Raw genomic sequence first — 27,829 nt, 5'->3', positions numbered from 1 at the left:
AAGGAGATAATAAAGAAAGCATACAGTTCTGTGAGGAGGTGGCTGCACACACCAGTGACCCACATCACAAGTGTGCAGATGAAGAGGTTCAGGAAATATATTGTTGACAAGGAGCAAGTAAGTTGTATGTAATGGGAAGAGCAGAATAGCATGGTAAATTATTTTCACATTAGAGATATTTTAATCACTAAATGTGTTTGTTTGCTTTTGTGTGCGTCTGTGGGAAAATCCCAATGGTATCCCATCTGCGGACATTTCCTGGCTCAAAAACCACAATGAAAGAGGGCTGTTCACCCCCGTTCAGATCTACAAGGACAACACTGGTGTGTTCAGGCGACGACAGGTGTTGAAATCGGACTGCATGTGGTTTTACCCAGAAGGACCTCCCGGCCATGTCAGGGGTGCCCCGCCAACTCCACAGCTGTTTTTTCGTAGCCGTGTCTGTGTGGCGTCCTGTTGGAGTGTGGAGGTACTCCCTGAAGTGACCTTGAGGTGATGAGTGTCTGGGTAGAGGACAGAACGTGCACCTCTCCAAGTCTGTCTGCCAACACCAGGTACAACTCACTTCACCTTTGTTAAAGCTTTACATTACAGTTGAAAATGTATGACTAAGTATTTAAACATTAAAGTTTCCAGCTGAAAATACAGCACAGAAAGCCATATGCATTTTCCCCCCATATGTACTTTAGGTACGTTACATCTGAGACGAGTCCACCTGGTACATGGTGCCCACTGAGGTCCTGTGCTGTGGACCAGGTAAAAAGGTGACCAGGAGCAGAGAAGGTGGAAGGCTTGTGGGATCCCGCTATTTTATCACAACTTAACGAAGCTCATCAAGCTATGTTCCCTGCCATCCCCACCAGGAAGTGAGTATACTGAACACAATGTAGTGCGTTCAACCAACTCAAGTGTCACTCAAATCAACCTCAACATGTTCACTGTGACTCTGTTCTCAGGCGTGGTGTGGATAGGAATGTTGTGCGTATCAATAAAATCTAACAGAGGTTCTCATTATGCACACTTGACATGTTTTAGGTGGTGAAGCAGCTGTCTGGGGATGGTGGAGGCTCAGCTGAGTGGTTCACAAGCGTCAGAAACAAGCACTGCGAAATAGGTTCATTTGTGCTGACCTGTGAGGAGTCCACAGAGAAGCTGAAACCAATGTGCCGTGGGGTCATGGAGAGGTCCCGGCTGGCCAATCAACCGGTCCCCAAAATCATGTATGTGGACCGTGGGTGTGGCCGTGTGCAGGGCCCAACAGCGCTGGGGATTTGGTTCCAGCCTTGGGTGGACAATGGGATGGTTGTGCGTCTGGACATCTTTCCCTGGATCCACAGGTTAAACGCAGCCACACGCACAGAGTCCCACTCCAAGTATGCTACGTTCAAGTCTGCGCTAGCTGGGGCAGTGCTGGCCTATAACCGCACAGACCTGAAGCTGCTCATCAAGGCCGTCAGAGCCAAGGACCCGGCAAAGCTGTCAGATGAGGATGTTGTCCGCCACTACATTTCCAGGGAGCACCTCAAACACCACGTGTGGGGGGGTCACACTCAGGAAACGTTCAGGATTATCCACCTGGCCATTGAGGAGCTGAAAGGTCATGCTGGGCTGGACGAGAGGAGTGAGCTGTTTCAAAACACCTGGTATAAAAGACATTGTGCAGAAAAAGGTTATTACAACATTGATACAAACAGTGTAGCGTACAAAGTGAACATAACACACTGTATGAATGTGACAGGATGAATAAGATGACAAGACGGCCACCAGAAAAAATAAATAGTGTTCTCATGAGTGGGGAAAAAATATATCTTTTAGAAAAGAGCAGGGTTTATGACATACATAAAATTGAAAACAATAATGGGCACAAGTACAACCGTTTTAAAATCTATTCTTCAAACAGAAGAAAAATCTAGCAATACCCAGCCTGATAATTCAATCAGCCAAGTCACTGACGACGCTAGCTAGCATGTCACCAACACGGCTATCAAAGCCACCAAACACTCGGCTAACCTGCCCAAATGTTTTAATTACATTAATTCCAGAATAAATACATACATAGTCACGTAATATAATGACCTAAGGCCACGCGAACTGTTCCTCAAAAGAGTAGATTTTATTAAAACTGTTTTTGTTACGGTGGCGCGTAGCACAACCATCAACAACGTGGACGTGCCTTAGTACAAATGTCTGCATGGAAGCAGCAGCCTGGAAGGATTCCCCAAAAGTTCTGCCGAAAATGTGTAGACTGTATACTTAAACTGTAAGTAAATTAACCTTACCTGGCAAGGGAGACACCGAGATCATCACCCAGGCTTTCTAACGGAACAATCGTCAAGTTGGATTTCAAGAACCTCGCTTGCAGTTTCGAAGAGGACTGCTGTGAAGACCTGTTGAAAAATCACGACGTCCATGACTCGTCAGAATGCTGTCTGATTTGAACTTCGAGAGAATCTGGAGATGGACATACTCCAGTTTAGGCGACTTATTCAGAGCGATCTTGGTTTTTCAGCACACCAGCTTGACTACGTCTTTGACCTGCCAGGGATTTTTTTTTTCTACTTTCACCTTGTTTGAAACCTGTATAGGCCGTTTGAACCTGAAAACATTTACCACTTTTTATACGGCGATCTGAAAGACGCCAGAACAGTTACCGCTGTTATGTATTCAGAGAAAATCAAGACAGAAGTTATCCAAACGTGGCTTTCCGTTTACTGTACTGTTTTGCGTGGTAAGGAGTTGAGGGATGATGACGGTATCCTAACTAGACTGCAACACCTGCCATCAATTATCCAATTAGGACCATGTAGAGGACATGTTTTCTATGCAGGCCAGCTAAAAGGGCTGCAGGAAATGTGGTTCTTTAGGCCACCTTGCTGCAGAATGTAGTGAATGTAGCTCAGAAAACTGTGACCAGCCCATGAAATGCAATATGTGTAGAGCCACAAATCATAAATTTAGAACCTGCAGACACAGCAAGCCCCAGACAGGTCTGCTGATCCACTGGAGAGAATCCAAGCCCCACCCCCCTACAGTCAAACAATCAGGAAGAAATGATAAGAGAGAGGGAGCATATAACTACAGTTTCTGAAGACCAGTAATCAACCATGCAGATGTATGTCCCAAAACGTCCCAGCCTAACAGTGATAGTTTAGAGGAGGAAAGTACCTTTGGCTCACCAATCATTGTTGACTCAGTGCCTTTTCTTCAGCAGCACAAATGCCAAACCATGTAGGGGAAAAATATAGAGACTCAACAATAAGAAATGACCGTCTACTTTCTTCCTTTTTAGATTTTTCAAGAGATCTTAACAAAATAGTTGGTATGTATGTATGTTGTATATATGTACACTGCTTTTCTGAATTTTAGGATTACTTAGAAATGTCCTTGTTTTCAAAAGAAAATTTTATTTTCATTAAAATAACATCAAATTGATCAGAAATCCAGTGTACATATGTTGTAATGCAATATCCACAGTATATAAACATCAGTCCTGTGTTCCAATGTGACATTGTTTTTGCTAATCCAAGTTTATCATTTTAAAAGGCTAACTGACCATTAGAAAACCATTTTTCAATTATGTTAGCACAGCTGAACACTGCTGTGCTGATTAAAGCAATAAAACTGGCCTTCTTTAAACTAGTTGAGGATGTGGAGCATCAGCAATTGTGGGTTTGATTACAGGCTCAAAATGGCCAGAAACCAAGGCCTTTCTTCTGAAACTCGTCAGTTTATTCTTATTCTCAGTTTGTTCTGTGAAATGAAGGCTATTCCATGTGAATTGTAGTGTACACATTGATGAGATTTGGGCAGGCCAGCAGCGACACCTGGAGTACATCCAGTTTCTACCAGACATATACCTGTGTAGGGTGGCGTGTAGCACAGCCATCAAGAATGTGGACATGCCCTACTAGGTGTGTCTGCATGGAAGCAGCAGCCTGGAAGAATTCCATAAAGCCCTGCCGAACATGATTCCAGGTGCACAGGTATAGTCTCTATACTTGAAACAAATTAAACATGTGACTGTTGTTAATCTTAAGGTTAAGCAATATCACACTTGGTCGTGCTGTTGTTGTGAATATATCACGGTTGTGATTTGGTCGTAGGCATGAGGCCACAGGCCGGGTTTTATACAACAGTTATGCGAGCGCCATTTATTAGTTAACCGAAATAATGACAACTGATAGATTTTTCTTTTTTTATTCATTTATTTGACAACGTATATTGTTCTGCAACTGGACTCTGACTTGACTGTTGCCAAGCAACACATAAACTAAACGTTTATTAGAACACCTGTAAAGCGGAGTGATACATGTAGTTAAAAGTCCCTGTGCGGTAACGCTGAATAGTAAGTCATGGAATGCCCCTTGTCCATTGAAACGAATTGGGTGAAACTAAGTGGAACTAATACAGACCTGGCGCCACGAGGGGGCAAGAGGGGGCTTAGCCCCCTGTTTAAGTTTTAATACCCCAACAGTGTCGAAAAACTGCCAAAAAACACATTAGCCCCCTCAACATTTTTAACAGCCCCCAGTTACTTTGTCCTAGCCCCGGGCCTGAACTAACTGTTGTATAATACCTTTACTTATGATGTTTAGGTCCCCACTGTGCAGCATGGCCTATCAGGTTTACCAAAAAAAGAGTTTCTACTCTGCAAAAATGATGTCCCCATCAAAAGGCCTGGACTACAATGTGTTTGACATCTACAAATGTTGTAGGTACGTAAAAATTTTAATATGCCTTAATAAATCTGTAAATATGTTACAGTTGCATTGTACATATGGTAAATGGTCTTCATAATATGACACTTCATGTTCAGTGATACCTTTTAAATTGTCTACGCTGTAGTGCTGTGTGTTTTTTCTGTGTTCCTGATTACATGCGTTTTATTCAATAAAGTGGGCAGTGCTACAGTAACAATGAGTTGTGGACTATCAATTAATGAATGCAACAATGGGGCCATATTTGTTCATTCAAAAATAGGGACACAGATATAGAGTGCCTGATTACTTGCAGGTGTGGACAATAACAGACAATTTTGCACATTTAGAAATGTGGGGCGTGACCGTAAGCTCAGGAGATGAACTAGACCGATTTGCACCAAACCAAAACGTTGGTTAAGGTCTCAAATGGCCTCCGATCAATTCCATCAAATCCCAAGTCTCCCAGTAGAATACGATTAAAGTTATGAGCAAAAGCTGGGTCCAAATGCGAGGGAGCTAATGCGATTTTATTAAAGATGACATAAGCGACTGTAGACCGTTACGCGTTCTGATTGGACTAGAGTCTACTGTCACTGGCTATCCTGACCCCTGCGAATTTCCCACAGTGGAAATCTCGATTGTATAATCTCTGGTAGTGGGGCACTGTGTTCGAGCTCTCCTCTGAGTGATTTGTGGAAATAAAACGTATTCAGTTATCTTCGACCTCCTTTCGTTTAGGTGTTGATAAAAAAAAATGTTCACACAAATGTGGATCATAGGTTATTTTCATTGAAGACCAGAGTTCGTCCCTACACTCTTTCTTGATCTTTACAAATTTAAAAGGTTTACCATGTAAGCCATCTCGCGGACAAGATTAAACAGCAATCCATTCGTTTGATTTACACTCCCTAGCAGTTCCCTAATGTTAAAATTTTCTACTTTTGGAAAGTATTTGTAATATTTATTCAGATATAAGAATATAATTGGACTTCAGTAGGGTTGAAGGAAGAATGACATACACTTGTTGCTGAGAGAAAAATGACCACTGATTAACTGCAGCTCCATTGTATTGTAGATTAAGCCAATTGGTTGTCACGTGGCTGTCTGCAGCTGTGGAAGTCTCATGCCATCCAGTGGCTGATGGTGATCATTGCACCTTGTGTCACTGAGTGTAGAACACAAGCACGAGAACACAATTATAACACAAAACGCCACCAATCATGTTTAACGTTCGTTTATTTGTTTGCATACTCGGGTTTTTTTTGCATTTTGGTAACTTGCCTACCTTTGTGTTATCATACCGTGTCAAACAGACGTCAGTCAATATCGCTGTAGAGCATTTCAACAGTGTTGCATGATGGGTAAATCACTGAACTCATAATTTAGTAAAACACAATTAATCGGCTCTCACTCGTTTTGTTTGGAACTGTATTCAGAAACGTCATTAAAACCATGTCTACAAGGATTTGTTCTTATTAGAATTCGAAACAATAACCGTCAGTTGAAAAGGCTTGCACGAGAAGGGGGTCCCCTGAACCGACGTGTACAACTCATACTTACCTGGCAAGGGAGATACCGTGATCAAGAAGGCGGTTCACCCAGGGTGAGGCTCAGCCATTGCACTCCGGCTGTGCTGACCCCTGCGAATTTCCCAAATGTGGAAATCTCGATTGCATAATTTCTGGTAGTGGGGGACTGCGTTCGCGCTCTCCCCTGATTCAATTGTTAAAGAAAAATTAAATTATTTTCTGGGTAGGTTGCCTACAGATGATTCGACAAACAGCACCTTGGGACGTTGAAGATACAAAGAACGTCTATTGACTCAGAGTGCATTAATGTCACCCCTGGCCACACTCCTGCCCTTTGAGGTTGATCAGAATTAGCTACGCTAATAATGTGTGGAACAGGAACTAAACAGTCTAGAATACATCTTCACATTCAGACTATTTTAAATCTGTAGCATTACCATCCAAGTTATGAGCAAAAACCGGGTCCAAGTGCAGGGCCCCTAATGCGATTTTTTTTTTAAAGATTGCTCTTGTGACATTAGAGTTACATGTTCTGATTGGTCTAGTGTATAGACCAATCAGAACGCGTAACTTCATACAGTCTTTGCATTCGGTGAAGTTTACAGTGTGGAGATCGGCAATTTAATGAGGTTGGTCAGTGTGTGAACTAAACAGAATTCATTGAACCCATGGACAGATAAAACTGACAGATGGCAATATTTTAGAAATTTTCAAGGAATTTTTAAAACGTTTTTTGGAAATTTGGGAATTTTAAAAACTTTGTTTTGTGGCTTTAACTTTTCTACTATTCATGTGCAAAATAATCTCATTTCATTGTGCTATTGGCACATGTCCTTACCTGTAAGTAATCAGGCACTTTATCGGTGTCCTTATTCTTTGATATATACAAATATAACTCCATTGTTGCATTCATTAATTGATATTCCACAACTCACTGTTACTGTAGCACTGATCACTTTATTGAATAAAGTGCATGTATATTGGGGAACACTTATAAAAAACACAGCACTACAGTGTAGACAATGTACAAGGTATCATTGAACAAATGTCTTAAAAACAAAGCCCATTTACCATATGTACAATGCAACTGTCTCATATATACACATATTTACATTACTGCTTGTCAACAACAGAGGTGAAGTGTTTGTAGGTGCTGTGCACTTTGTTCTCCAGACCTTTTGATGGGGACATCATTTTTGTAGGGCAGAAACCCTTTTTTTGTTGTATTTCTTATGTCCCTGGGTTGTTTGGCCACAGTGTACAGACAGGGAGATTTTGCACCCATGACAATTTGGCTCCTACTTCTGGGGAGTGTTCCTTATGCTTCCGCTTGAATTGCGTAGCTCTTGTCCAGAATGAAGTACTACCTTTACTGTGTGCTGTGCCAATTGTAGTAGGCATTTTGGGCAGAGTTGGAGGGACTGATTTAGGTGGACCATCAATCCCTGGATTTGCCTCACTAGCAGGCATTATGGGCCATGTGGAGGGGCCAGCAATTCCTGGGGTTGCTGTAGATGCAGAGAGGGAGGGCACAGGTCTGGTAATGGTAGAGGGGGGCGTGGGGTTTTCTCACTGGTGGTGGCGGTAGCAAACGTGGCATCGGTGGCTGAGGCCGGGAGAGTGGTGCCATCATATCTGTCCTTCCCTTTAACACCTTGGTCCCTGCCGTGCTGGGTGTGGGCACATATTCCATCAGGGAGTAGTCTGGTGGAGGGAGGACTGCAGGCTGGTGTGGTGCTGGTGGAAGGTCTGCAGATGAGATGGAGGTGGTCTTAGTGATGGTGGAGGGCTGTTTTGTGGCGTGCAAGTTGAGGAGCCTCTCTTGGCGACGGATAAAGTCCTGCACAGTCTTGCTGTTAATCTTTGGTAGAGGAATGCCTGCTTTGCACAGGACTGGATCCTCCACTAAAATCCGGTGCTGGACTCGCTCGTACGCCTTCAAGATGGTTCTCTTCTCAGCACTGTTGCGAGAGCCTTGAGGTGAGCGCAACCACAACAGTTTCACCAGCGTGTACATCAGCCTGTTGTGCTGAGCACTGATGTCCTGTTGCGCTGGTGCGTAGCGCTTGGCCATCTTTACCCTCTGTATCAGAGCAGCGTCAACAAGATCGTCCCTTTTTGTGCGGCAGTAGAGGGTGTTGCCCCAGTGTGTTCTGTACAACTGGTTGAACTTTTGTGGCTGCTTGTCATGCTCCTCCACGGCATTCCAGGCTTTAAGGACTTGGTTTCTCGGTGGTGAGGGACAGCGTGTCCTCTGCCAGGCCAATCTCCACCAGCACAGAGCAGAACATTTCCAACTTAGGAAAGCCAGGAAGAGGGTTTGGACTGCAGGCATCCTCCTGTTAAAAAATGCCATATGAATGTGGTAAGTTCAAATGTGCATTGTATTTCATTCTAGCAGACACACGGCTACTCACTATGGCCGGAGGGTGAACAGTGGCGGTTTCGTCGCTGGTGAGTGTGATGTGGGGCAGGACGGCATCCAGCGCACGGTCGTGTGCCTCCACATCGCTCTGGTACGCCTCGTCTGCGTCATCTGGATCAGGCTGCCCAGGTCGGACCACCTCCTCTTCTGGACCAGGTCCATCGTTGACAATGTCCTGAAGAGAGAAGGGCCCAGATCCCCCCGTGCTCCAACCCTAACCCTCGTTGGAAGGGACATCAGTTTAACCTGTGGATCCAGGGAAAGATGTCCAGATGCACAACCATCCCATTGTCCACCCAAGGCTGGAACCAAATCCCCACTGCTGTTGGGCCCTGCACACGGCAACACACGGTCCACATACATGATTTTGGGGACTGGTTGATTGGCCAGCCGGGACCTCTCCATGACCCCACGGCACATTGGTTTCAGCTTCTCTGTGGACTCCTCACAGGTCAGCACAAATGAACCTATTTCACAGTGCTTGTTTCTGACGCTTGTGAACCACTCAGCTGAGCCTCCACCCTCCCCAGACAGCTGCTTCACCACCTAAAACATGTCAAGTGTGCATAATGAGATAACCTCTGTTAGATTTTATTGATATGTGATTTTTCTTAATCAACAATGTGAAAATGTGTTCAGTTTAAAACTTAAAAAACCAAACAATACTGCAAGATGTTTTGCATGATTTACATACTTTCTTGGTGGAATCCATTTTCAGCACAGTGCCAAAAGTGGAGAGGATCTGGCTCCGGTAATCCTGCACGTTGTTGGCCTCCGCCAGCAGGAAGGCGTGGCGCAGGAGCCGCGCGGAGGGGAGCTCTCTTGGAGGAGGTGGAGCCTGGAAAGTGTGCCTTAGTGCAGAAACGATCCCTCCAGGTTTCACGACAGTCATTAGGAGTGTGGTGTACAGGTCCTTACGCTGAAGGTACTCTTCAACGTGGTTCTCCTGTATCTGCCGCCACACCTTGACCGTGGTGTTCCCTTCCGTCCGGTCCCTCAGAAGGCGCACAACAGTCCTATCCACGCCACGCCTATAAGTAGAGTCACAATCAATATGTTCAGGTGGATTTGAGTGACACTTCCAGGTTTATCAAACGCACACATTGTGTTCAGTATACTCACTTCCTGGTGGGGATGGCAGGGAACATAGCTTGGTGAGCCTCGCTAAGCTGGGACAAAATAGCGGGATCCCACGGAAGCCACCGACCCAATGTGCCACCTTCTCTGCTTCTGGTTACCTCAGTGGGCACCATGTACCAGGTCGACACATCACAGATGTAACGTACCTAAAGTACATATGGGGAGAAAATGCATATGGCTTTCTGTGCTGTATTTTCAGCTGGAAACTTGAATTTTTAAATACGTAGTCATACATTTTCAACTGTAATGTAAAGCTCTAACAAAGGTGAAGTGAGTTGTACCTGGTGTTGGCAGACAGACTTGGAGAGGTGCACGTTCTGTCCTCTACCCAGACACTCATCACCTCAAGGTCACTTCAGGGAGTACCTCCACACTCCAACAGGACGCCACACAGACACGGCTACGAAAAAACAGCTGTGGAGTTGGCGGGGCACCCCTGACATGGCCGGGAGGTCCTTCTGGGTAAAACCACATGCAGTCCGATTTCATCACCTGTCGTCGCCTGAACACACCAGTGTTGTCCTTGTAGATTTGAACGGGGGTGAACAGCCCTCTTTCATTGTGGTTTTTGAGCCAGGAAATGTCCGCAGATGGGATGCCATTGGGGTTTTCCCACAGACGCACCCAACCCTCTAGCTCCACCTGCAACACACAACACATACAAAACACACTTAGTTATTACTTATTATTTTACATTACTTTGGTTAGTACAAATTAATGTCAAAACATACAACCAATTAAAAAAAAACATGTAAAACAAATTCTTCTCCTTTACATTGTTTGCATATAATGTGAATTTTACTTACAGGGGAGTCACTCAGAGGTGATTCCGTGGGAAAAGGCTGACCCTCATGATCCTGTGCTGTGGACGGGGACTCTGTGAGTTGGCCAGGGGGCTCGGGCTGTTTGGGCCGGACAGGGGGCTCGGGCTGTTTGGGCCGGACAGGGGGCTCGGGCTGTTTGGGCCGGACAGGGGGCTCGGGCTGTTTGATTGTGTCTGAGGGAATTTTCCAAACAAAGTTGTTTTGTATTATTGTTTCATTTTTTACGGTTTCATGTCTGTTTACCCTGTAACTCCCTTACCTTCCACAGCCTGGCTTGCAGCTAACAGTTCACGGTCGTCCCCTGGCCATGGTGAAGGATCACACTTGGAGGTGCTTGCCTGCAGTTGCTGGACAACAAATGTATTGTAACTATCTTAAACATGCCATTAAAACTGTATAATAAATGCATTGCCTACAATGGTGTTAAATATAATATACTTACTACTTCAAGTAGCCCACATTGTTTTCCACAAGCCAGTGACATGAGACGTTTTCATACTGGCCAAATGGTATCACCAGCTTTCCCAGGCACAGCTGACGTGAAGGCGTGTGGATACCCTCCGCTCGAAGGAGCTTCTCTGCATGAGCCAAGCCAGTAGCCTGGTTCCGCAGCTCCTGTGGAGGTTTGGGAAAGAGCCTCCTTTTCTCCCGATAGTAACGGGCCTCTTTTGTTGCCACCAATGCGGCCTGTTGATGATCTGGAGGGGCATCTGGGTTGATTAGGCGGATTACTGGGCTCGCCATCTTCATGGGCATACGAAACTGACAGTGACTGTAAGCTAAACAAGATCGTAACAGTGGGCCTCCGAAATGGCTCGTTCACGAGAGAAACTAGACCAATTGTTTTTGTTATTATGGCAGGCAAAGGCCTAAAAAATCCCTTAAGGTTATTACTCAACAGAAATGTTGCAACACATATTTGCCTTAAAACTTAACTTTCAACTAAACAGAGTAAGCGACATTACATTAGGTATAGTGTATAACAGTTATATAGGTATAATAGTTATTAGGGCAGACATAAGTCTATGAAATCACTTCTGAAGATTTTCACTCAAAGCAAATGTTGGTTTTTATTGCCGTCAACTAACTTCATACAGTATATTTTTTTGTACTATGTGCTTTTAAAAACCAAATTTTAGGGCTACTCACTCAATATGAACAGGAGAACCTCGTATGGGCGTTGACAAGTGAGGTGAAGTCAGGAGTCATTTCTGTTGAAGCAGTGTGCGGTACTGTTGAAGCAGTGTGCGGTACTGTTGAAGCAGTGTGCGGTTCTGCTGCAAGATGTTTATCATTCAGGCTGCATCTGCGTTTTGACTCGTTGAATTGTTGCATCGGGTGACAGTTTTTGTATTTCGCTGCATGCTTGTTCTAAAATTGCCTCTGCAAATTGTTCTCTTTAAAAACTGCAACATTAGCTTAACATATTAAGTTGCTTTACCTGCGACATCTGCAAATAAATATTTTCCTGTCAATAGTTTTTTAAATACCTTGCTTTCTTTATCCACTTTTGTTAGGCTCATTTCCAGAGATCGCTAGCCATCAATTGCGAATAGTACGTACAAATGATAACTTCAACATGTGGATTGTGGTGCCGGTCCCTACGTATCATAGCAATGCCAATACCTTGTTTCAACTTAAAGGTATTTTAAACAGACGCGGGCCGGATAGAATGACTCAACGGGACCTTATCTTGCCCAGGTCTGCTATAGACCAAACAGAACATGTAACTCTAGAGTCACGAACACCATCTTTAAAAGAAAATGCATTAGGAGCCCTGCATTAGTCTGAATGTGAAAAAGCATTCTAAGACAGTTTAGTTCCAATCCCACTGTACAAATGAATGTGTGTATTATTTGTATAGCTAATTCTGATCAACTTCAAATGGCAGGAATGTGGCCAGGTGTGTCATTACTTTAATCAGAGTCAATAGACGTTCAAACATCGTTGCCCTTGCTTTCCCAAGGTGCCGTTCATTGACTCATCCACAGTTGATGTATCCGGAGAATCACTTAAATTGTTTTTCAAAATTAAATCAGGGGAGAGCGCGAACGCAGTCCCCCACTACCAGAAATTATGCAATCGAGATTTCCACATTTGGGAAATTCGCAGGGGTCAGCACAGCCGGAGTGCAATGGCTGAGCCTCACCCTGGGTGAACCGCCTTCTTGATCACGGTATCTCCCTTGCCAGGTAAGTATGAGTTGTACACGTCGGTTCAGGGGACCCGCTTCTCCTGCAAGCCTTTTCGACTGACGGTTATTGTTTCGAATTCTAATAAGAACAGATCCTTGTAGACATGGTTTCAATGATGTTTCTGAATACAGTTCCAAACAAAACGAGTGAGAGCCGATTACTTGTATTTTACTAAATTATGTGAGTTCACAGTGATTTACCCATCATGCAACACTGTTGAAATGCTCTACAGCGATATTGACTAACGTCAGTTTGATACAGTTTGATAGCACAAAGGTAGGCGGGTAGTGCTACAGTAACAGTGAGTTGTGGAATATCAATTAATGAATGCAACAATGGAGTTATATTTGTATATATCAAAGAATAAGGACACCGATAAAGTGCCTGATTACTTACAGGTAAGGACATGTGCCAATAGCACAATGAAATTTGATTATTTTGCACATGTATAGTAGAAAAGTTAAAGCCACAAAACAAATTTCAACAAAACGTTTTAAAAATTCCTTGAAAATTGCTAAAATATTGCAATCTGTCAGTTTTATCTGTCCATGGGTTCAATGAATTCTGTTTAGTTCACACACTGACCAACCCCATTAAATTGCTGATCACCACACTGTAAACTTCACCGAATGCAAAGACTGTTTGAAGTTACACGTTCTGATTGGTCTATACACTAGACCATTCAGAACATGTAACTCTAAAGTGACAAGCGCAATCTTTAAAAAAGAAAATCGCATTAGGGGCCCTGCACTTGGACCCGGTTTTTGCTCATAACTTGGATGGTAATGCTACAGGGAAATTTGGGATTTGGTGAAAATGTTTTGAGGCCATTTGAGATTTAAAATAGTCTGAATATGAAGATGTATTTTAGACTGTTCAGTTCCTGTTCCACACATTATTAGCATAGCTAATTCTGATCAACCTCAAAGGGAAGGAATGTGGCCAGGGGTGACATTACAGCACTCTGAGTCAATAGAAGTTCAAAGCATCTTCGTTGTCCACATTACCACAAGGTGATGTTTGTCGAATCATCTGTAGTTCAATTAAACGGAGAGACACTTAACTTATTTTTCACAAATAAATCAGGGGAGAGCGCGAACGCAGTCCCCCACTACCAGAAATTATGCAATCGAGATTTCCACATTTGGGAAATTCGCAGGGGTCAGCACAGCCGGAGTGCAATGGCTGAGCCTCACCCTGGGTGAACCGCCTTCTTGATCACGGTATCTCCCTTGCCAGGTAAGTATGAGTTGTACACGTCGGTTCAGGGGACCCGATTCTCGTGCAAGCCTTTTCAACTGACGGTTATTGTTTCGAATTCTAATAAGAACAGATCCTTGTAGACATGGTTTTAATGACGTTTCTGAATACAGATCCAAACAAAACGAGTGAGAGCCGATTAATTGTGTTTTACTAAATTACGTGAGTTCACAGTGATTTACCCACCATGCAACACTGTTGAGATACTGACTAACGTCTGTTTGACACGGTTTGATAGCACAAAGGTAGCCGGGTTACCAAAACGCAAAAAAAACCTGAGTATGCAAACAAATAAACGAACGTTAAACATGATTGGTGGCGTTTCGTGTTATAATTGTGTTCTTGGGCTTGTGTTCTACACTCAGTGACACAAGGTGCAATGATCACCATCAGCCACTGGATGGCATGAGACTTCCACAGCTGCAGACAGCCACGTGACAACCAATTGGCTTAATCTACAATACAAATGGAGCTGCAGTTAATCAGTGGTCATTTTTCTCTCAGCAACAAGTGTATGTAATTCTTCCTTAAACCCTACTGAAGTCCAATTATATTCTTATATCTGAATACATATTACAAATACAAATACTTTCCAAAAGTAGAACATTTTAACATTAGGGAACTGCTAGGGAGTACAAATCAAACGAATGGATTGCTGCTTAATCTTGTCCGCGAGATGGCTTACATGGTAAACCTTTTAAATTTGTAAAGATCAAGAAAGAGTGTAGGGACGAACTCTGGTCTTCAATGAAAATAACCTATAAAATAACATGTGTGAAAAAAACATTTATCAGCATCCAAACGAAAGGAGGTCGAAGATAACTGAATACGTTTTATTTCCACAAATCACTCAGAGGAGAGCTCGAACACAGTGCCCCACTACCAGAGATTATACAATCGAGATTTCCACTGTGGGAAATTCGCAGGGGTCAGGATAGCCAGTGACTGTAGACTCTAGTCCAATCAGAACGTGTAACGGTCTACAGTCGCTTACGTCATCTTTAATAAAATCGCATTAGCTCCCTCGCATTTGGACCCAGCTTTTGCTCATAACTTTAATCGTATTCTACTGGGAGACTTGGGATTTGATGGAATTGATCGGAGGCCATTTGAGACCTTAACCAACGTTTTGGTTTGGTGCAAATCGGTCTAGTTCATCTCCTGAGCTTACGGTCACGCCCCACATTTCTAAATGTGCAAAATTGTCTGTTATTGTCCACACCTGCAAGTAATCAGGCACTCTATATCTGTGTCCCTATTTTTGAATGAACAAATATGGCCCCATTGTTGCATTCATTAATTGATAGTCCACAACTCATTGTTACTGTAGCACTGCCCACTTTATTGAATAAAACGCATGTAATCAGGAACACAGAAAAAACACACAGCACTACAGCGTAGACAATTTAAAAGGTATCACTGAACATGAAGTGTCATATTATGAAGACCATTTACCATATGTACAATGCAACTGTAACATATTTACAGATTTATTAAGGCATATTAAAATTTTTACATACCTACAACATTTGTAGATGTCAAACACATTGTAGTCCAGGCCTTTTGATGGGGACATCATTTTTGCAGAGTAGAAACTCTTTTTTTGGTAAACCTGATAGGCCATGCTGCACAGTGGGGACCTAAACATCATAAGTAAAGGTATTATACAACAGTTAGTTCAGGCCCGGGACCAGGACGAAGTAACTGGGGGCTGTTAAAAATGTTGAGGGGGCTAATGTGTTTTTTGGCAGTTTTTCGACACTGTTGGGGTATTAAAACTTAAACAGGGGGCTAAGCCCCCTCTTGCCCCCTCGTGGCGCCAGGTCTGAGTTAGTTCCACTTAGTTACACCCAATTAGTTTCAATGGACAAGGGGCATTCCGTGACTTATACCGCACAGGGACTTTTAACTACATGTATCACTCCGCTTTACAGGTCTTCTAATAAACGTTTAGTTTATGTGTTGCTTGGCAACAGTCAAGTCAGAGTCCAGTTGCAGAACTATATACGTTGTCAAATAAATTAATAAAAAAAGAAAAGACTATACCTGTGCACCTGGAATCATGTTCGGCAGAGCTTTATGGAATACTTCCAGGCTGCTGCTTCCATGCAGACACACCTAGTAGGGCATGTCCACATTCTTGATGGCTGTGCTACACGCCACCCTACACAGGTATATGTCTGGTAGAAACTGGATGTACTCCAGGTGTCGCTGCTGGCCTGCCCAAATCTCATTAATGCGTACACAACAATTCACATGGAATAGCCTTCATTTCTCAGAACAAACTGAGAATAAGAATAAACTGACGAGTTTCAGAAGAAAGGCCTTGGTTTCTGGCCATTTTGAGCCTGTAATCAAACCCACAATTGCTGATGCTCCACATACTCAACTAGTTTAAAGAAGCCCAGTTTTATTGCTTTAATCAGCACAGCAGTGTTCAGCTGTGCTAACATAATTGAAAAATTGTTTTCTAATGGTCAGTTAGCCTTTTAAAATGATAAACTTGGATTAGCAAAAACAATGTCACATTGGAACACAGGACTGATGTTTATATACTGTGGATATTGCATTACAACATATGTACACTGGATTTCTGATCAATTTGATGTTATTTTAATGAAAATAAAATTTTCTTTTGAAAACAAGGACATTTCTAAGTAATCCTAAAATTCAGAAAAGCAGTGTACATATATACAACATACATACATACCAACTATTTTGTTAAGATCTCTTGAAAAATCTCAAAAGGGAGAAAGTAGACGGTCATTTCTTACTGTTGAGTCTCTATATTTTTCCCCTACATGGTTTGGCATTTGTGCTGCTGAAGAAAAGGCACTGAGTCAACAATGATTGGTGAGCCGAAGGTACTTTCCTCCTCTAAACTATCACTGTTAGGCTGGGATGTTTTGGGACATACATCTGCATGGTTGATTGCTGGTCTTCAGAAACTGTAGTTCTAGGCTCTCTCTCTTATTATATCTTCCTGATTGTTTGACTGTAGGGGGGTGGGGCTTGGATTCTCTCCAGTGGATCAGCAGACCTGTCTGGGGCTTGCTGTGTCTACAGGTTCTAAATTTATGATTTGTGGCTCTACACATATTGCATTTCTGAGCTACATTCACTACATTCTGCAGCAAGGTGGCCTAAAGAACCACATTTCCTGCAGCCCTTTTAGCTGGCCTGCATAGAAAACATGTCCTCTACATGGTCCTAATTGGATAATTGATGGCAGGTGTTGCAGTCTTTTTGGGTCTCTAAGACCTACAAAAAAAATCGAGCTCCAGTTAGGATACCGTCATCATCCCTCAACTCCTTACCACGCAAAACAGTACAGTAAACGGAAAGCCACGTTTGGATATCTTCTGTCTTGATTTTCTCTGAATACATAACAGCGGTAACTGTTCTGGCGTCTTTCAGATCGCCGTATAAAAAGTGGTAAATGTTTTCAGGTTCAAACGGCCTATACATGTTTCAAACAAGGTGAAAGTAGAAAAAAAATTCCCTGGCAGGTCAAAGACGTAGTCAAGCTGGTGTGCTGAAAAACCAAGATCGCTCTGAATAAGTCGCCTAAACTGGAGTATGTCCATCTCCAGATTCTCTCGAAGTTCAAATCAGACAGCATTCTGACGAGTCATGGACGTCGTGATTTTTCAACAGGTCTTCACAGCAGTCCTCTTCGAAACTGCAAGCGAGGTTCTTGAAATCCAACTTGACGATTGTTCCATTAGAAAGCCTGGGTGATGATCTCTGTGTCTCCCTTGCCAGGTAAGGTTAATTTACTTACAGTTCAAGTATACAGTCTACACATTTTCGGCAGAATCCTTCCAGGCTGCTGCTTCCATGCAGACATTTGTACTAAGGCACGTCCACGTTGTTGATGGTTGTGCTACGCGCCACCCTAAGCGTAACAAAAACAGTTTTAATAAAATCTACTCTTTTGAGGAACAGTTCGCGTGGCCTTAGGTCATTATATTACGTGACTATGTATGTATTTATTCTGGAATTAATGTAATTAAAACATTTGGGCAGGTTAGCCGAGTGTTTGGTGGCTTTGATAGCCGTGTTGGGGACCTGCTAGCTAGCGTCGTCATTGAAAGTGATTGAATTATCAGGCTGGGTATTGCTAGATTTTCTTTCTTCTATTTGAAGAATATATTTTAAAACGGTTGTACTTGTACCTATTGTTGTCAATTTAATGTATAGCATAAACCCTGCTCTTTTCTATAAGATATTTGTTCTCATGAGTGGGAAAACAAGATGTTTGTTTTGATGGCCGTCCTGTCATCTTATTCATCCTGCGCTGTTAATATTTTTTACTGTGCCATGTTTTATTGTATTTTACTTTGTCTGGTAAACACAACACTGTACGATCGCTTTTAATGAAATTAATCTGTGAGGAACATTCTGAGAGCAGGTGATGGTTTGATTGCCATCCTGTCATCTTATTCATCCTGTACTGTTGACATCTTATACTGTGCAGAATAAATCAAGTCAACAGAATTTTGGGCGTCACTCCAGTCCTTCTGGAGTACGAAATAGAGTGGGTCACATTCATACAGTGTGTTATGTTCACTTTGTACGCTACACTGTTTGTATCAATGTTGTAATAACCTTTTTCTACACAATGTCTTTTATACCAGGTGTTTTGAAACAGCTCACTCCTCTCGTCCAGCCCAGCGTGACCTTTCAGCTCCTCAGTGGCCAGGTGGATAATCCTGAACGTTTCCTGAGTGTGACCCCCTCACACATGTTGTTTGAGGTGCTCCCTGGAAATGTAGTGGCGGACAACATCCTCATCTGACAGCTTTGCCGGGTCCTTGGCTCTGACGGCCTTGATGAGCAGCTTCAGGTCTGTGCGGTTATGGGCCAGCACTGCCCCAGCTAGCGCAGACTTGAACGTAGCATACTTGGAGTGGGACTGTGCGTGTGGCTGCGTTTAACCTGTGGATCCAGGGAAAGATGTCCAGACGCACAACCATCCCATTGTCCACCCAAGGCTGGAACCAAATCCCCAGCGCTGTTGGGCCCTGCACACGGCCACACCCACGGTCCACATACATGATTTTGGGGACCGGTTGATTGGCCAGCCGGGACCTCTCCGTGACCCCACGGCACATTGGTTTCAGCTTCTCTGTGGACTCCTCACAGGTCAGCACAAATGAACCTATTTGGCAGTGCTTGTTTCTGACGCTTGTGAACCACTCAGCTGAGCCTCCACCCTCCCCAGACAGCTGCTTCACCACCTAAAACATGTCAAGTGTGCATAATGAGATAACCTGTTAGACTTTATCGATACGCACAACATTCCTATCCACACCACGCCTGAGAACAGAGTCACAGTGAACATGTTGAGGTTGATTTGAGTAACACTTGTGTAGGTTGAACGCACTACATTGTGTTCAGTATACTCACTTCCTGGTGGGGATGGCAGGGAACATAGCTTGATGAGCCTCGCTAAGTTGTGATGAAATAGCGGGATCCCACAAGCCTTCCACCGTCTCTGCTCCTGATCACAGTCGGCTGCAAGGTGGTGAAGTGAGCCACACGTTCTGCATTTCTTGGGTTGGCAGCATAGAAAACATATCCACGGCTTGGGCCTAATTGAATAATTGAAGGCAGATGTTGTAAATTACCACCGGCCGAGTCACTCTTCAAACGAACTTGAAATATACATGCCCGTCTTAATGCCATCTTGATCTTTTATTTGAGAGCCTTGTAAGACAATGATGGGAAAGCCATGTGAGGATGTCTTCAAAGTTCACTTTTTCAGAATACATAACCACAGTAACAGTTCTGGTGTCTCTTTCAGACAGGGGGATCAAAAACCACTTTCTTCAGACAGGGTGCTGTGCTTTTCTTTGCATTAAATCTTTCCAAACATAGCTCGTAGAGGGGGAAAGTTGTAAAAATGACTTCAAATATTTTCTTACCAGGAAAGGCAAAAACGTAGTCTAATTGCGTAGGTGAAAAATTCAGTTCTTTCTGGAGCACAATCACGCTGAATACCAGTCGGTCCATTTCCAAGTCATCAGTCAACTCAAATCTTGCAGCATTCCTTCACACTATATTAACAGGTATGAAGATAAAGGAGTAGTATGTATAACATCATCCCAGAAGCGCCTACAATGTCTCCATTGTGTTTCAGGTTTTTTGTTTTCAGGTTGACCAATTAAGTCAAAATATTGATTTCTACATTGTAACTTTAGCACAATGAAGTTCTAAGCCAATGGCACTACCAATTGTATTCCCTTGAAGTCGAGTCTACATTAGTGCAATGACTGTAGACAGTTACACGTTCCAATTGGTCTAGAGTCTACAGTAGACCAATCAGAACATGAACTGTCTACGGTCAGCGCCATCTTTAAAAAGAAAATGCATTAGGGGCCCTGAATTTGGACCCAGCTTTGGTTCATAATTTGGATGGTAATGCCACTGGGAAATTTGGGATTGGAGAAAGTGACTTGAGATCTTAAAATAATCTGAATGTGAAGAAATATTCTAGACAGTTTAGTTCCTGTTCCACTGTACAATTGTGTTGGCATGAATGTATGTATTATTAGCATAGCGAATTCTGATCAACCTCAAAGGGCAGGAATGTGGCCAGGGGTGACATTACTGTAGTCAGAGTCAATAGACGTTCTAAGCATCTTCTATGTCCTCGTTTTCCCAAGGTGCTGTTGTTGAATCATCTGTAGTTAATCTATCCAAGAGCATCACTTGATTTCTCTTTTACAATTAAATCAGGGGAGAGCGCGAATGCAGTCCCCCACTACTAGAAATTATGCAATCGAGATTTCCACATTTGGGAAATTCGCAGGGGTCAGCACAGCCGGAGTGCAATGGCTGAAGATAGCATGTCCAAAGATAGCTTTGGACAAGATCTTTACGTCAACCCCTAACATTGTTAAGGGACGCCAGTTTTTTAAATCATTCTTGTCTCCTTTCTTAAACAAGAGAGATATGGTTCCTTCTCTTAGGGACATAGGTAGCTTCCCTAATCGAAGGCTCTCTTTAAACATAGCTAGCATGGGGTGTTTAAGATCTTCCCAAAACATAGCATAAAATTCTTTAGGTAAACCGTCCGAACCAGGGGATTTATTATTTTGCATGCTCATCATAGCTTTAGTCAGCTCATCAACTCAAAGGTCGACATCTAAGTGGTTATCTTCAGGCACAGTGTTGCTGACCTTTGAGAGTATATTAGCCAAGGCTCTGTCATCAAGATCATCAGCTCTATATAAATCAGAGTAGAAGGAATGGACCGGTGCCAATATGCTGGGATCATCAGTCAACTCATTACCAACAAGATCCAACAACGAATCAATGTTATTCTTTGTAACCGTAAGTTTTCTAGAAAAAGTATCGAGAGCATTTTTCATTTAACTCCAAATGTTGGACCCTGCTTCTTATAATAAATCCCTTGCTTCGCTCAGCAGACAATCTCAACATCTCTCTTTTGAGTTCTAGGATATCAGCACCAACCTCAAAACCCGACTGTGCCATTACTTATAGTTTTTGCAATTTTCCTTGGTGTCTACTTAGGGTAAAACGGTTCTTTTAGCAGTTCTCTTACTTTCTATAATAAAGAATTTCCTGATTCTAGATTTTAAATCCTCCCACCATTCACCCACAGAAAAATACAAGTTCTGGAGGGATACCCACTGTTAAAATTTTTCTCTGAACTTTAATGCCACCTTCTTGTTATCAAAAAGACTGACATTAAGTTTCCAGAAGCTGCGACCAACACTAGATCTCACGCCAACTGCTAAGGTACAATTGACCTTTGAATGATCAGAGAAAAATACAGGGTTTGTAACAGAGTCAATCACCCTGATACCCGGGGATGTTAATAAAAGGTCAATTCTTGAAGACGTGGAACCATTAGACCAGCTATAACCTGGAACGCTGGGATTTTTTTGTCTGGAGCGGTCAGACAATCGGAAATCTTTGATAAGGTTTTGTAATTAATCTGAACTAGAATCAAGCCTTACAGATGTTATAGATCTCCTACCACTCTTTTCCAAAAGACAGTTAAAATCTCCCCCCAAGATCACTTCCCTCCCACAAATCAATAGAGGTTGCAATGATTTTAAAGTTTCCAGCCTCTCTTGTAAATCAGTTGGGCAGTAAATGTTAATTAACCTCAAATGAATGTTGTTCCACACAAAATCAATACAGAGCAATCTACCATCTATGACTCGCTGGATTCTCTGTATTTTCGGGTTGTGTGCTTTAAATAAGATTGCAACCCCTGAGCACCGATTTTTGTTGTCCCCAGACCAAATAGATGTGCCGTACTGCCATCGATCCTGAAATAATTTGTAGTTCTCTCTAAAGGAGATACAACACTCCTGAAGAAGGACAATTTCATGATGTAAGAAATTAAAAACCGACGTTTAAACCGTCGTTTAAACCTCTAGTATTGATGGTTGCAATGGAAAAAATTGACATAAAGAAGTGTAGGAGGTGCAGACAAAGAATCATTCGGGTGTTACTAAGACACTGTTTTCGGCTTCTTTTTTTTTTTTACTTTTAACTCTTTTATCTTTTTCGCCTACCATATTCATCATTTGAGTGGCTGTAGAGAATGCACTAAGGCAGGCTGAGTCCAGAAAAGGAGTAGATGTGGACGCCGGCCAGGTTTCCTCGTCTGTGTCTGTGTCAGCACATCCGCTTGAAAAGTCTGACTTCTCTGGGTGTCTTTTACGTGACTGCATGGGGGGTACTTCAGATGAGCTATCCGTGAGCATAGATGGTGAGAGGTGGCCAACACCTGCAGCTTCCAGTAAGATGATACTTGTTTGATTGGCTGGCAGGGGTAATTCTGATGATGTTACCGGTGGGTCTGACATCAAAGCATCTAGAAGATCCTGGGGGAAGATTACAGTTGATCTTGACTCTGCATCATCTAACTTCTTGTTGGCTAGCAGATTTTCACTGTTTGATATTGGCAGCTGAGTCGGATGGTTAGGTGTAGAAGTCATACATGTCTCCTTATCGCCTACAGTGGTGAGTGGCTCAAAGCTCCAATCTTTAACACCTTCGGTGGCATTTGTTTGTTCATGATGTTCTTTCTGTATGTCTTCCGTCATCAATTGTTGGTCTACATTACTTTGAGGTTCTCCCTGGTGGCTTGGTTCTTTGGGATGACTCACTGACTGGGGGAGAGGGGGTTGGTTTTGTTGCGGTACCTCCTCTGGCCTGTAGGGGTCATTCTGCCTTACTCTGTTAGCATATGTATGTGGACATGCTCTAAAGGTGTGGTTTGTAGCTCCACACAAGTTACATTTTGTTGGTTGCTTACAGTCTTTTGTATTGTGTTCTACGCTCCTGCAATTCCTGCAGAAAGTAGCAGTGCATTCTGCTGCTAGATGACCTAAAGACCCACACTTCCGACATTCTTTGGGCTGGCCTGCATAAAAGACATGGCCTCTAAAAGGTCCTAATTGGATTATTGACGGCAGGTGTTGCAGTGTCTCTGTGACTCTCTTCAGGCGAACAAAGAAACGTCTAGCGCCAGTTCTAATACCATCCTCATCTCTGAGTTCCATACCACGCTGAACTGTACAATAAAAGGAGAGCCAAGTTTGGATGTCTTCAGTTTTGACCTTTTCAGAGTACATAACCACAGTCACTGACCTTGAATCTCTTTCAGATAGTGGTATTATGAGCACATGGCTAAGGCCAGGGTTGCTAGCTTTCCTCTGTTGAAAACGTTCAATGCATACTTCAAATAAGGTAAAAGTAGCAAAAATCACCTCAAAGGCTTTCTTTCCTGGCAGGGCGAAGACAGTCCAGTTGCGGTGCAGTAAAGCCCAGTTCCTTCTGGATAACAAGTCGGCTGAACTGAAGTCTATCCATTTCTATATTTCCTTGAAGCTCAAATCGCACAGCATTCCGACGTGCCCCAGGGGCAGACATTGTGAAGGAGAACTTGTCAGCGGTCTTGGCGCGAGAATAGAGGACTTAATATCCACAGGATGTCAACCAACATATTAAACAACCTTCTTGAACAAGGTGTTGCCAGGTAAGAATCATCTGCAGTTCAACTGACTGGAGCATCACTTTATTTCTCTTTTACAAATGAATCAGGGGAGAGCGCGAACGCAGTCCCCCACTACCAGAAATTATGCAATCGAGATTTCCACATTTGGGAAATTCGCAGGGGTCAGCACAGCCGGAGTGCAATGGCTGAGCCTCACCCTGGGTGAACCGCCTTCTTGATCACGGTATCTCCCTTGCCAGGTAAGTATGAGTTGTACACGTCGGTTCAGGGGACCCGCTTCTCCTGCAAGCCTTTTCGACTGACGGTTATTGTTTCGATTTCTAATAAGAACAGATCCTTGTAGACATGGTTTTAATGACGTTTCTGAATACAGTTCCAAACTAAACGAGTGAGAGCCGATTACTTGTGTTTTACTAAATTATGTGAGTTCACAGTCATTTACCCATCATGCAACACTGGTGAAACGCTCTGCAAGCGATAATGACTAACGTCTGTTTGAAACGGTTTGCTAGCACAAAGGTAGGCGGGTTACCAAAATGCAAAAAAACCTGAGTATGCAAACAAATAAACAAACGTTAAACATGATTGGTGGCGTTTTGTGTTATAATTGTGTTCTTGTGCTTGTGTTCTACTCAGGGACACAAGGTGCAATGATCACCATCAGCCACTGGATGGCATGAGACTTCCACAGCTGCAGAGAGCCACGTGACAACCAATTGGCTTAATCTACAATACAATGGAGCTGCAGTTAATCAGTGGTCATTTTTCTCTCAGCAGCAAGTGTATGTATTCTTCCTTCAACCCTACTGAAGTCCAATTATATTCTTATATCTGAATACATATTACAAATACAAATATGTTCTGCATTCTTCCAAAACTTGAAAATGTTAACATTAGGGAACTGCTAGGGAGTGCAAATCAAATGAATGGATTGCTGTTTAATCTTGTCCTCGAGATGGCTCACAAGGTAAACCTTTTATATTTGTAAAGATCAAGAAAGTAGTATTGCATAGACTGTAGACCATTGTTCTGATTGCTCAAGGGTCTGCAGTCACTGTAGACCGGTGTTCTGATTGGTCTAGTGTCTACAGCCACTGTAGAGGGTTAGGCGTTCTGATTGGTCTAGAGCAGTTTCTCCCAAACTTTTTCAGTTACTGTACCCCCAAAATGTTTTTGCACTGCTTTCAGTACCCCTGAAGTACCCCCTCATGTTAATTTCACTAGTAAGTCTATGGTGTCATGAGTATTTTCAAGTACCCCCTGTGGAGAGGCCAAGTACCCCCAGGGGTCCTAGTACCCCTGGTTGGGAACCACTGGTCTAGAGTCTACAGTGTGAGCCATGGCAGCTTCAACCTGGTGCTCACCTCAGATGTTTTGTTAAATTCAAGGCAACATAAACAGAAAACCCACACATTGCTTCTTTCCTAACATTCCATTTGTCCAATTACATTCCCAAGCAAGTTATTATAACATCAGTGAATATATCCTAAGTGTGTTTGGAAATTTCCATAGTAGTTTATTTCGCTCAATACTTAAATTTAATGAATCCCTTATCTCTCATATAATGTAATATTGCACTTATAACCATTTCATGTGAGACAGTACTTTTTAAACATCACATTCCTTGTTTTCCACAAACCCTCCTTAATACAATTTACAACTGCCCAAAATCTATTAACATTTTCTAGCTGCATGCTCAGCAAATTCCCATAACTTACAGGACGAGGAGGCTTTGTACAAGTCTTGTAACCAGTTTGACACAAGGAACCAAAACTTTGCAGGAAAGGGACAATAGCTGAATAAATGCTTGACTGTTTCATCACTTCCACAAAGGCTTCGAGGACTCATCACACTACAAGTACACTGCCTTTTTTTTTTTAACAAAGTTCCTTGTGGGCAAGCACTGGTGTACAGTCTGACAGTTTTTGTTTGTATTTAACAACAACAAAAATCACAGTTTACATTATACCCTACTAACTGACATTGTGTTCAGGCAAGAACTTTGTCACTTGTGGGGGTAATAGATTTTTAACTAATGTTGTATTAATAAGGATACCACTACTGAATCTTAAAGAAGCTCTCAGCATATGGGACTTGTAAGGTCGGTCATTTTCCCAAAAAGGTTATAACAGTGACCGTAGACTCTAGACCAATCGGAACACAAACTGTCTACAGTCACTAGCACATCTTAAAAAAAACATTGCATTAGGGGCCCTGCATTTGCTCATAACCTGGATTGTATGCCACTGGGAGGTTTGGTATTTGATAGATATGATCCGAGGACCTTTTAGACTTTAAAATAATCTGAATGTGAAGAAGTATTGAAGACTGTTTAGTTCCTGTTCCACTGTACAAGCGTGTTGGCGTGAATGTAGGTATTATTTGCGTAGCTAATTCCAATTAACTTCCAAGGGCAGGAATGAGGTTAGGCGTAAAATGACTAGTCAGAGTCAATAGACGTTGAAAAATCTTCGTTGACCCTTTTAAGGAAGGTTCTGTTTGTTGAATCGTCTATATTTAACCCATCCTGAGCATCACTTCATTTCTTTTGTACAATTAAATCAGGGGAGAGCGCGAACGCAGTCCCCCACTACCAGAAATTATGCAATCGAGATTTCCACATTTGGGAAATTCGCAGGGGTCAGCACAGCCGGAGTGCAATGGCTGAGCCTCACCCTGGGTGAACCGCCTTCTTGATCACGGTATCTCCCTTGCCAGGTAAGTATGAGTTGTACACGTCGGTTCAGGGGACCCCCTTCTCGTGCAAGCCTTTTCGACTGACGGTTATTGTTTAGAATTCTAATAAGAACAGATCCTTGTAGACATGGGTTTAATGACGTTTCTGAATACAGATCCAAACAAAATGAGTGAGAGCTGATTACTTGTGTTTTACTAAATTATGTGAGTTCAAAGTGATTTACCCATCATGCAACACTGTTGAAATGCTCTATATCGATATTGACTGACTTCTGTTTGACACGGTTTGCTAGCACAAAGGTAGGCGGGTTATCAAAATGCTAAAATAGAGTATACGATAGTTGTGTGACTGGTATTATTATATACCAACGTTTTGTTGTTGTATTTGGTCGTTAGAAGGGAATATTCTCTCATATTTTCTTACTTTTATGGATTTTGTTTTACGCAACCAGTAGTGGGCGGTATTACAATTGTTTGTTAAGCAGTCCGCCCCAAAATCCACTGAAGTTTTTTTTCTACTACTTCCGGGTATGTTCGGGTCCCTGCTTAAAGTAGCGTCATACTGGCAACATTAGAGATTCCGTAGCAACAATAAGACTTCCGGATTTCATGTTTTGCCTTCAAAATTTGTCTGCGGTCATACGCGATGTTAATCATATTAAATGAATATATTTTGTCACTTTGCTTAGTGTATATTGTAAAAATGTATTGTAGGAAAAGTTCAGGAGACTATATAGAGTGATTATATGCAAAATACTTTTTTTTGCATACACATGGGCTCTGTGTAGTTGCAATTGTTGCTAGCATTTTACTCCGCCCATACCACTGGGCGCAATGTAACTCAATGGACATGAAATACACATTGCCCTATACAGAAAAAACTATTCTAAACGCCGCAGTGAATGTATTGTAGGAAATGTTCAGTAGGAATGAATTGTAGGAATACATTCCTATAATCCTACATGTATAGTAGGAAATGTTTGAGCTATATGAGGCAATATGTATTCCATAATCAGTCATTGATATTTTCTGAATTGTGCCCTTGGAACATGT

The 27,829-nt window shown here is 42.6% G+C and overlaps 3 protein-coding genes, 5 non-coding genes and 1 pseudogene across 10 annotated transcripts; 2 read left to right on the top strand and 7 right to left on the bottom strand.

Moving 5' to 3' along the window:
- The first annotated feature begins 128 nt into the window (after positions 1 to 128).
- Positions 129 to 9,019, top strand: LOC109615194. The gene is made up of 6 exons (XM_029118417.2): positions 129 to 554; positions 690 to 866; positions 1,036 to 1,643; positions 4,596 to 4,715; positions 8,628 to 8,877; positions 8,927 to 9,019. Exons 3-6 carry the CDS (start codon positions 1,162 to 1,164, stop codon positions 9,017 to 9,019), a joined length of 945 nt encoding a protein of 314 aa, XP_028974250.2. The 5' UTR covers positions 129 to 554; positions 690 to 866; positions 1,036 to 1,161.
- Positions 6,253 to 6,416, top strand: LOC117594156. Its single transcript, XR_004575544.1, has one exon. It is a non-coding gene; the product is annotated as a U1 spliceosomal RNA (small nuclear RNA).
- Positions 8,866 to 11,500, bottom strand: LOC105008188. The gene is made up of 6 exons (XM_034291223.1): positions 11,061 to 11,500; positions 10,878 to 10,965; positions 10,601 to 10,791; positions 10,076 to 10,436; positions 9,777 to 9,940; positions 8,866 to 9,200 (listed from the first exon to the last, which is right to left on the bottom strand). The coding sequence occupies exons 1-4, from the start codon at positions 11,100 to 11,102 to the stop codon at positions 10,134 to 10,136; spliced, it is 624 nt and encodes a 207-aa protein (XP_034147114.1). The 5' UTR covers positions 11,103 to 11,500; the 3' UTR covers positions 8,866 to 9,200; positions 9,777 to 9,940; positions 10,076 to 10,133.
- A 294-nt stretch (positions 11,501 to 11,794) lies between these two features.
- Positions 11,795 to 24,317, bottom strand: LOC117592733. 3 transcript variants are annotated; one of them, XM_020043947.3, is made up of 3 exons: positions 22,632 to 24,317; positions 15,594 to 15,713; positions 11,795 to 11,829 (listed from the first exon to the last, which is right to left on the bottom strand). In XM_020043947.3, exons 1-2 carry the CDS (start codon positions 23,694 to 23,696, stop codon positions 15,612 to 15,614), a joined length of 1,167 nt encoding a protein of 388 aa, XP_019899506.3. In that variant the 5' UTR covers positions 23,697 to 24,317; the 3' UTR covers positions 11,795 to 11,829; positions 15,594 to 15,611. The 3 variants fall into 3 exon arrangements, with proteins under 3 accessions (XP_019899506.3, XP_028974246.2, XP_034147113.1); XM_029118413.2 differs by lacking the exon at positions 11,795 to 11,829 and having other exon boundaries at positions 15,351 to 15,713; XM_034291222.1 differs by lacking the exons at positions 11,795 to 11,829; positions 15,594 to 15,713 and adding an exon at positions 17,454 to 17,971.
- LOC114830710 lies at positions 12,655 to 12,818 on the bottom strand. Its single transcript, XR_003778141.1, has one exon. It is a non-coding gene; the product is annotated as a U1 spliceosomal RNA (small nuclear RNA).
- Positions 13,897 to 14,060, bottom strand: LOC114830698. The gene has a single exon (XR_003778131.1). It is a non-coding gene; the product is annotated as a U1 spliceosomal RNA (small nuclear RNA).
- On the bottom strand, positions 20,815 to 20,999 carry LOC114830701 (annotated as a pseudogene).
- On the bottom strand, positions 24,163 to 24,326 carry LOC114830699. Its single transcript, XR_003778132.1, has one exon. It is a non-coding gene; the product is annotated as a U1 spliceosomal RNA (small nuclear RNA).
- A 2,315-nt stretch (positions 24,327 to 26,641) lies between these two features.
- LOC114830708 lies at positions 26,642 to 26,805 on the bottom strand. Its single transcript, XR_003778139.1, has one exon. It is a non-coding gene; the product is annotated as a U1 spliceosomal RNA (small nuclear RNA).
- Positions 26,806 to 27,829: the final 1,024 nt, after the last annotated feature.

The sequence above is a fragment of the Esox lucius genome, chromosome 25 (assembly GCF_011004845.1).
Source record: "Esox lucius isolate fEsoLuc1 chromosome 25, fEsoLuc1.pri, whole genome shotgun sequence".
Lineage (NCBI taxonomy): Eukaryota > Metazoa > Chordata > Actinopteri > Esociformes > Esocidae > Esox > Esox lucius.
Note: the sequence above shows the minus strand (reverse complement) of the source record. Positions and strands in the feature narration are given on the sequence as shown.